This window comes from Bactrocera tryoni, chromosome 4 (assembly GCF_016617805.1).
Source record: "Bactrocera tryoni isolate S06 chromosome 4, CSIRO_BtryS06_freeze2, whole genome shotgun sequence".
In the NCBI taxonomy this organism is placed as follows: Eukaryota; Metazoa; Arthropoda; class Insecta; order Diptera; family Tephritidae; genus Bactrocera; species Bactrocera tryoni.
The window spans coordinates 64,331,194-64,342,013 of NC_052502.1; the positions used below are offsets into that span (position 1 = coordinate 64,331,194).

Consider the following 10,820-nt stretch of genomic DNA (forward strand, 5'->3'; position numbering starts at 1 on the left):
TTAGTGGGATAATCCATTCAACAGCAGAAATCGTGTGATTAAGTGTCGGTCTGAACATGGTATAAACAAACTGGTTGGCAGATCGCGTTCGAATTCGGCATAGAAATTAAGGACAGTGCTACCAAACCATAAATTTTTTTGAAATATCATTTATCCGGGGAATTTAAGTTACAATTTCCGGGTACCTTTGTTTAGAATGTATTGCAAAAATCTTTTAACAACACACAACAACAAAACTGAAATTCAAGTTCTCTAAAAATACGTATGTATGTATATATAATAGATAACGCGCCTATTTTTTTGTAGGCGAGCATATTTCGAAAATAAAGATAATAAAAAATTCGTGTTTCAAACCAGATTTTATGCTCAATCTATGAATTATAAAATTTGCATAAATAAATATAATTATATGCTCATGCCCAAAAACACTGGTGGACTCAAATTACAAATATGCTAATGACGCAATACCGACTTTCAGTATGTCATCGCTATAAGACGGTGTTGAGTATCGTAAAAAAACAACAATTTAAAAACTATAAAAAAGCATAGATATAATGTAACAAATAAGTTTATTGATCTCATTTATTCGTGATTATAAGATTAACTGCGTCGCAAAAGTTTTTGTTTCGTTTCGGTTTCCTCATTCTTTATAAAAATAGAATAAATTCCGGAATCTAAGTTGTAAACACGAATTTTAGAAATTCTGCACAGCCCCACAACGAAAATAAATCCAAAGGTTAGATAGTTGAAAACTTGCGACTATAAAAGTTCGTTTTCATTATAATTTATATTTATATTAGTTTGGATAAATGTTTGCTACAAATTTTGATTTTGCATTTATGAAAAAAATATAGTTAATTTGCAGCCAACTTAAATTTGTTATGTATGCTTTACTTAGTTCTGATGCATATAGACCTGTTAGAGCTACGTACAGATTTTGGAGAAAAGCACAGACTTAGATCGCGTAGTTAAAAAACGCATGTACTTTCTTAGATTCTCGAAACTCTACAACTTTGTCCACGACCCCACATATACCATATATTTATAGAATAAGAATGCGACTACTTGGGTTAGAGATGAACTGTTTGAAAAAAGCGGTATTCAAAAGGTATTCAATTTAAAGTTAGCTTTCTACTCTTCTAGGATCTTTACAACTCGGATGTGAGGTTTTCTTTGAGTATCCACAAATCTTTCCCTCAACAAACATATCGTCATCTATCAACTTTTTGTCGATTTCAAAGTCGGGTTTAACAGGAGATGCCTATTCGACGTCATATCTAAATTTGATATTCCTGCCAAACTCATACGTTTATGCAGAATCATATAGAGCGCAACCATAACCGCCGTCAAAATCGGAAAAGACCTCTGCGAACTATTGGATACCAGGCGAGGTTTTAGAGCGCGAGATTATTTCTCATGCTTCTACTTCAATGTAATGCTGGAAAAAGTGATACGACTTGCTGGCACTGTATACTATAAAAGTATAATGCTGCTGGTGTAAGCAAATAATATCGTAGACTTTAGCAACAGAGCAGTCAGCGCTGCCTTTTCCAGCTTAGAAAAAGAAGCGAAAGCGGTTGGTTTTGTGTTGAATAAGAGCAAAACAAAGGACCATTGGCCACACACAAATATTCTTCACGTCTTGCGAACTGTCTCACTGTTGGCAGCTTTACATTTGATACAATGAAGAACTCTGTCTAGCTCGGAACCGGCAACAATTTCACCAACAAACTATTCCTGGAGATCAGGCGCAGAACAACTCTTGTAAGTAGGTGTTACTTTGGGATCGGAAGACAATTGAGAAGTAGATCACACTCTCGACGGACAAAAATTCCGCTCTATAAGTTTCTTATAATTTCCGTCCGATTACGCTCGTAGTCGATCGTGGGAAACTTAGTGTTCCCTGCTCAGGGTATACAAGGTCTGTCGCAAGAGAAACAGAACTTTTTAAATATAACTGTTTCTGGTGGCGCCACCTATTGGTGGATATATGAAATAAAAAGTTCGATCTCTTGTTGACATTTCGTAAAAGTTTAAGATAATTGGATAACTACAATCGATGTTATCGATCAAAAAGTGACAGCAGTTTTTGGTCATCGGTCGTAAAATGCATTTTGAACAAAGAGCAAATATTAAATTTTGTTTTAAACTTAGGAAAATGTTTACTGAAACATTTCAAATGATGAAAATGGTGAACAGTGCCTATCCCGTAGTAATGTGCATGAGTGGTTTAAGCGATTTCAAAAAGGTCGTGTGGACCTCTGTGACGATCCGAAGTCGGTCGTCTTCAGAAGTCAAAAATAAATACAATGCTGATTTGTTTTTACGATTCCGAGGGTATTGTACACCGAGAGTTCGTCCCACCTCGCCAAACGATTAATGCTGTGTTTTACCTTGGTGTTATGAAGCGTCTTTTGTCACGCATTCGTCGTGCTCGACCACAATACCGTGAGGCAGAGTCCTGGCGCCTGTTGCACGATAATGTGCCGTGTCATCGGTCGACGCTTGTCACTGATTTTTTGACAAAAAACTCCAAATTAACCATTAATCACTCACCCTACTCACCTGATCTGGCACCCTGTGATTTTTACCTATTTGGAAAACTTCATTTGCCCATGAAGGGACACCGGTTTCAGAACATTTCAGCTATCCAAAAGGCGACAACCGATAATCTCAAAAGCTTTCCGAAAAATGACCTTAAACACTCATTTGAAATGCTAATTGACCGGGCTCAACACTGTATCGAAGCACAAGGGAACTACTTTGAATAAAAAAATGTAACTTTTGAAAAATATTAATTTTTTTGTTGTTTTTTTAACAATCCTGTTTCTTTTGCGACAGACCTTGTAATTACATTGAAAACTCTGCCGTAATGAGGGGAATCGTTTGTTTATGAAAAATGTCAATAAACAATGTCCTTACAGAGTTTTATTGTAGAGGGAGGCTAACAACATTTGACTTTTACTAATAATATGTTGTAATAATAGCCAAAATTGCATATACAGTATGCAGAATGTTTTCTAGGGGCATAAAATGCTATTTTCTTATTACAGAATAGTTTCCAAATTTTCAAAATTAATATTTTTTGGGTTATGCACATGAGTCTTAAAATTCATATCTTTTCTAAAATTAGCAAATAATCTTTATCTGCTGCTTCTTCAATGAAAGTGTCAATATATTTGAGCAGAGTTGTTTGTACAAAGCATTTAAAAATACTCTTAGCCGCCTTGTAACCATTTGAGTACCGCAAAGCCACATGGCAATTGGGTAAATATATGTCTGGAGCGGTAAATAATTTTTGCGCTCGACGACGTGTTTGAAGTTTACAATTAAAATACAAATTTGTGGGTTTTTTCTCTACCTACTTTTTGTGTTGTTGTTGGTTTTAATTTTTTTTGCTTGGCAGTTGGTTTGGCTGCGACGGTCAGTGGCGGTGTTGAAATTTTATGTGCGAAGAAATTTTAAAAATATTTTCAATTCGAATGCGCGCACGTACGGTACTTATATGTATGTATGTGTGTATGTATGTATGTATATGCCTGACCAATATTTGACTATGCGCAATGCGCACTTGAGAATTCGATATTAAGGTTTAGGTCTGCAAAAAAGTGTGGCCAAAAAATAGCTACAAAAAATTGATAAGGTGATTTTGCAAAAATACAAGAGTGGAAAAGAAAGAGAGAAAAAGGCCAATATTTGAACGCTTGTATATGAAAGTTATAATAAAAGCTGACAGCGTTGTGCTTGCATGTGTGTAAGTATGTAAATGCGTGATTTGTATAAGTTTGATTTGAAAAAAAAAAACGCAACAAAATTGTAATGAAGGTCAGCAATTGCTGCGACTGCGCTTTTGCATTTTCGTAATCAATTATTTTGAACCTTTTAAGACAAAACAAGACAAGCACAACAACGCGGCTATTATCTAACCACTTATCAGCCGCCATGTCATATATGAAGGCACTTGCACATACACATGAAAAATTATAAAAATTAGGAACTCACCTCGCTCATCCTCCTCCACATCGGCGGCGTCCTGCAACTGTCGCAGCGTAAAGTTCGCTGCTGCTGGCGTTGCCATATGTGCGCGTTGCGTTAAGTTACTTTCGTGCGCATTGTACTCGATGACATCTTCATCAGCGAACAATTTCAGGCTGTAATTTACTTTATCCTCGAAGATCGACGCAATTTTATTTTCCAATTTACTCGCCGCCTTTTCGCCCGTCTCGCCGGTGGCTGTCAGGAAGTTGTCATTCAAATTGCAATTGTCCTTCAGCGAACAAGTCGGATTAGCCGTTTCGGCGGTGTTGAGCGCGTACGCACTGTTGTTGTTGCTGCTGCTGGTGTTTAGTGTGAGCAGCACGAGCAGCAACAGGTGTGCGCCCATAAAGTAGGCTGCGATTTTCGGACGCATGTTGCTGTTGTTTTTGCTATTATTATTGTTGTGTTAATCACAAAGTTGTCTGGTTGAGTTTAAGTTCTTTTGAGTTTTGTTGATTTAAATGTGTTTTGAGTTTTTGATTACATCATATCAGCGCGACTTTTATGCCACAATTAATTCGCTTAACTGTTTTGTATGTGATCGTAATATATTTAGTGCCCGTTACTCGTTGACTTCGTTTAAAACCTACTGAAATATGTATATATTTGCACTTATTATTGTTATTGTTTATAAAAATTATTGAAGTTACGAAAATTTTTTAGACATTTTCTTTTATAATTTTTTATAAATATATAGCTTTCAAATGATGGCAGCCCATGTGCTAACTAAAAAAATAAAATTCCGCAGACGATCAGCGGCAAATTCTTTTACGTTTTCGAAGATTCAACGAACGTAAATTGGTGTATGAGGAAAAGTGTTGAAAAATGTATAAAGCATTTAAAAAAATATATGTAGATCAAAAATCAGAAGAAAAAAAATCTCGTGGTTGGAATAGCCAAAAATAGAAAATTAATAATTTTAAAGTTAAAAAATCTGATAATAATAGTAAAAAAAATGTAAACACTATCTTAAAATAATGGTAAAAATAAAAATTAATGAACTAATGCCAAACTAAAATATATATAAAAAATAAAATATAATATAAATAATTAAAATAATACTTCTAATTTTATTGGAATTTTACTTATTTTTTATTGGGCTGACAATTTATTATATTTATTTAATTTATAATTTTGCAACAAGTTGTTTTTTAGAAAAAAAAAAACACAGTAATTATGTTAAAATGAATTTAAATTCAAAAAACTAAATGTAAATGAAATTTAATTAATTTTTTTTAATAAAAAATTACTTGTGGAAAAATTATAAATTTAATAAATTTAATAAATTGTCAATCCAGTTAAAAATAAGAAAAATTTAATTTGAATTAGAGGTAATAAGTATTTTTTTTTTATTTTATATAGGTATGCGATCAGTAATTAGTTCAGCAAAATTTTATTACTTTTTATTTTAGATCGGATTATAATAAGATATTTAAATTTTTTAATAATAGTAAAAAAATAATGATAAATAAATAAGATAAAGCAACATAAAGATTATTTATTTCTGTAAAAAATTAAATTTAATTAATTAAGATACAAAACTAATTGAAATCAAAACTAATATAAAAATATATTATTATATTTATTTAATTTATAATTTTTCTATAAGAAGTGTTTTAGCAAAAAAATAAGCAGCAATTATGTTAAAATTAATTTAAATTCAAAAAACTAATTAAGATTACATTAAATGTAAATTAAATTTAATAAATATTTTTTAATTAAAAATTACTTGTGGAAAAATTTTAAATTAAATTAATATAATAAAATGTCAACGCAGTAAAAAATGAGAAAAATTTAATTTGATTTAGAGGTAATAAGTATTTTGTTTTATTTTTTAAAAAGATGATTATTTTTTTATTTTTATCATTATAACAAGAAATTTTAAATTTTTTAATAATAGCAAAAAAATAATAATAAATAAATAAGACAAAGCAACATGAATATTATTTATTTATTTAAAAAATTAAATTTAATTAATTAAGATACAAAACTAATTGAAATCAAAACTAATTAAAAAAATTAAATTAAATTATTTAATTAATTAAGATAAAAAAATTAATTGAAATTAAAATAATGAATTTAAAAATAAAAATTTAAATTGAATTGATTAAGATTAATTAATTAATAAAGACTAATTAACTTTAATTTTTCAATTTTAAATTAAATGTTTTTGATTTGAATACATTATTTTTTATCTTATAATAATAGTAAAAAAATTAAAAATATCTTGTGATAATGATAAAAATTTATCTCAAACTAATATACATATACAAAATAGAATACTTATTACCTGGAATTGAAATCGATTTTTTCTAATTTTTTATTGGGTTTACAATTTATAATTTAATTTATTATATTTATTTAATTTGTAATTTTTACACAACTAGTTTTTTAGCAAAAAAAACACACACACTATTTCGATTAAATTAATTTAAATTAAAAGAATTGATTAAATTTAAATTAATTAATTTTTAAATCAATTAAATTTTTTTACTTAATTGTGTAGAAATAAATTGCTTTAATTAATTTTAACTATCAGAATTACTTTATAACATTTGTAATTAAATTAAAAAAAAAAATTATTTTAATCTATTTAATTTCCTGCTTGCTTTCGATATTTTTGTTTATTATCGTGTTTACTTTGTGTCATAATATTATTTAACGTTGTAATTTTTACGTTTCTTTTGACAATGAAATTATTTTTGGTTTTTAAGTGTTTTCTCTTAGTTTTTTAAACTTTTTTTTCTAATTCAGTTAATTGATGTTCTAAAAAATTGGGGACATTTAAGTATATTGATTTATAAAAGTAATTTCTTTAGAGCTCAGTGTTTGTAAAATATTTTTTTTTGTAATAAAAATAAGATTTTCTTCAAAATATTTCGAAAAAAATATATTGATTTTAAATTTTATATTTTTTAAATAAAAGCATCGTGATTATTTATTGAATTTTTTATTGTAGATATTATGTAATAAATATTTCTTTTTTGCTAATTAGAGAAAACACGAACATAGCACAAGAGAAATATTAATTATTTTTATTGTTTGTGCTAATAAATGTCATAAAAATATGAATTTTTAGTAAAAATTTGATTTTCAAAGCACTAAGTGGAAATATTACGTATTTGTATTGTGCTGATATTTCCTGATAAAAACAAAATTAAAGCAATAAAATGAAAAAACTTTGTAATTTTTTCATAAATAATATAAATAAATTATAAATTATTTTTTATTTAGAATTGATATTACGAGCTTTTTAATTTTTGTTTTTTAATTATTTTACTTTCTATTTTGTTTGGTTTTGTCACTAAAGAACTTTTTGTGATATTTTTACATTACTATTTTTAACTTACAAAAAAAAAATTATAATTTTTAGATAAGTTTTTGTAATTTTTGTATTTTATATTTACAAAAAACATTATAATTTTTAGATAATAACTTTTTTTATATAGAAAATAATCTCTTTTTATTATTTTTTGTTATATTATTTCTTAAAATATTGTTTTTAAACTAGAAATACATTTTATTTTAATGTTAAAAAATATATATTAATTTTTTATCTTTATTTTTATTTTAATTTTTATTTTTATATATAATCTTTCTATAAAAAATTGTTTTAAAATTTTTCCAAATTAATGTTTTTTATCTCTATAAATTATGCTTTATTTTAAATTGATATTAAGCGCTACTTAATGTATCTATCTTTTATTTTGTGAAAGTTTTCCAATAGAAATTTTATTATTTTTTTTATTTCAAAAGAATTTAATTTTCATTGTTAAAAAATTAATGCTTCTTAAAGTTGCTAATATGATTTTTTTATGTAAATTATTGAATGAAAGAACTTTTTATGGTGTTATTATATTATTATTTTTAATTAAAAGTAAAAATAATTTTTTATTTGAGATAATTCTGTTTATTTGGTTAAAAAAACCTTGATTTTTGCTTAATTACGAGAAAAAAGTTACAATCTCTTTTTATTATTTTTTATTAGATTTCTAATTTTTATTTGTTTGTCGCTAATGAAATTTGTGTAATATTATTATATTTATACATTGAAATTACAAGAAAAATATATACTTTTTAGTTTCGAGATATTGTTTTTTTTACTTAGAAAAATGTGTATAACTTCTTTTTTTTAGTTTCATATTATTTATTTTTATTTCTTGAAATATGTTTTTATGCTTGAGATAATTTTTCTCAATTCTGAAAACTTTTATTATTTGTGAGAATTTTTATTTTTAATTTTTTCTTTAAATATTGTGTTAAATTTTCATCTAATATAGTTATAGTTTTTTATCTCTATCGTTCTTCTTTTTATGTTTTTATTTTTTACATATAATCATTTTTTATATTATTTATTTTTATTTCTTGAAATATGTTTTTAAGCTTGAGATAATTTTCTCTGAAAATTTTTATTATTTTTGAGAATTTTTATTTTTATTTTTTTCTTTAAACATTGTGTTACATTTTTATCTAATCAATAGGTTTTTATCTCTATCGTTTTTATTGTTAGAATGCTTCTTTTTATATTTTTATTTTTTACATATAATCATTTTTTATTATTTTTTATATTATTTATTTTTATTTTCTTGAAATATGTTTTTAAGCTTGAGATAATTTTCTCTGAAAATTTTTATTATTTTTGAGAATTTTTATTTTTATTTTTTTCTTTTTATTATTTTTTTCGATATTTTTTTTTTTTATTTTTTTTTACATTTTTTATTTTTATTTTTAATTTTTTTTTAAACATTTTTAAATATTTTTTCCCCCATTCTTTTCTCTTGGTAGTATAATTTTAGTTATATTTTTAAGTCAAAATGTTGCTTTATTTAATTCAATCCTTTATTTGTGTTTTCATTTGCTGTTTAACGACTGAAATTTAGCACTTTGAAGATTTCGATTTATTTAAAAAAATTCTACAAATTTTAGCACCCGCTTTTTCGCACATACACCTATCATTTATTTATGGTTTCACATTTATTTGCATGAAAGCTTGCGCTGCACTTTGCCAGCAGTATTTTATATTTACATACATACATATGTAGGTATGAAATTATTAGAAAAACACTGCTTGTTAAGCAAATATTTTTATGTCAAGAACGTTCACTTTATTAAAAACTCATATGTGCATGTCGAGAGAATTTCATATTTGTTTATGCACTTGTATAATTTAACACTTGCCGTTTATTTTACTTTTTCAAATGAGTGTTCTTGAAGAAGCTAAACGTTTTGGACTTTTACTCGCGCAAATTGCGCACTCTACAAAGATCACAGCAACACAAACACAATCACTACGCGTGAACCCAGTGCAACGTCTTCAGCATGCACTGCCAAGAATTATACCTTCAGCTAAACCACTTCTTTGGTTCACAAGTTCGTCGACTGGAATTCCAATCAAATCAACCGCCAAGACGAAACGCTCAAATCGTACTGAATGGCCAAGCTGTGACGATCACCTCTAAGCCAACTTCTGTGCGGCTTTGCACACCTTGCACGAAGCCAGGCGGCGCTGCGGCGCTCAGCTCCACACAACGCGCGCATGCGCCGGCTGCGATTTTGACAAATGAAGAGCAGCACAGGCCATCGTCGGCAGCGCGGCAAATAAGTGAAGTAATCAAATCGAAAATAAAAATCAATGCAAAAGCAGCAAAAGTAAAAACAAACAAAGTCAGCTGACGCAAAGTCAAAGGTAGAGTAGCGAATGGATGGCAATCAGCGTCGGCGATAGCGGCGATCATGGTACTTTGTGAACTTTGTTTCAATTTTCGGCTTCTTATTGTTATTGCTTTTTTGCGCTTTTACTTCTCGTTATTTTTTTTCGCCATTCATACAGTTTATTAGCAGTTTGCCGTTAACAACGCGGCCGGTGACTAAGTTGACTTATTGTGCGCCAAGTTAGCACTGGCGTTGATATTGAGGCAGCGTTGTGCTGACAGCGTGATGTATGAGCGCATTGTTACGCATTTTTTTGTTTTTGTTGTTTTTTTGCGGGCGTTAAAATATGCTGAGACGTCAGCATCAGTTCTTGGTCGTGACTGGAATGCAGTGAATATATTTTCAGAACTTTGCGATAAAGGCGAAAGAAGGGGTGGCGGGGTTTATTGCTGCATTTCTTTTCCATAGAAAACTTTGAAGGAACATGTACATATGTATGAGGTGAATTTCCTGAATGCCAACTAGCAAAACAGATCGACTGAAAAAATTTAAACGCGCGATTTTATTACTTGTCTCTATCAATTGATCACTTACATCGTCAGGTTACGATATTAGGCGGAGTTCCTGCTAATGTAATTCCAAGTTTCTTGATTTCAACACAAATGGTGGGCCTTACAAATTTTATACCAGCTACTATCGTGTGAGTTTTGAGGAGTTTTTTTTTATCTTTTTTCTTAGTTAGGCAAAAAATGCTCAGCCGAGTTTTGAGCCCACGATGTTAACCGAGTTTTGGCTCAAACACAATTTAGGATTATTAAATAACTGTCATAATGAAAACCTGGCACTTCACATTACCTCTTGAAACTTGTATATCCATTCTTCTTCTTAATTGGCGTAGACACCGCTTTTAATTCGCCGAACTATGTCGATGTCGTCGTATATCTCGTACAGCTCATCGTTCCATCGAATGCGGTATTCGCCGTGGCTAACGCGCAAAGGACCATAAATCTTTCGCAGAACTTTTCTCTCGAAAACTCGCAACGCCGACTCATTCGTTGTTGACATCGTCCAAGACTCTGCACCATACAGCAGGACGGGAATTATGAGTGACTTATAGAGTTTGGTTTTTG

The 10,820-nt window shown here is 28.8% G+C and overlaps 1 protein-coding gene across 1 annotated transcript; it reads right to left on the reverse strand.

Annotated features, from left to right (window-relative positions):
* Positions 1-366: 366 nt before the first annotated feature.
* On the reverse strand, positions 367-9,451 carry LOC120774658. Its single transcript, XM_040104386.1, has 3 exons — positions 9,229-9,451; positions 4,003-4,627; positions 367-371 (listed from the first exon to the last, which is right to left on the reverse strand). The coding sequence occupies exons 2-3, from the start codon at positions 4,409-4,411 to the stop codon at positions 367-369; spliced, it is 414 nt and encodes a 137-aa protein (XP_039960320.1). The 5' UTR covers positions 4,412-4,627; positions 9,229-9,451.
* Positions 9,452-10,820: the final 1,369 nt, after the last annotated feature.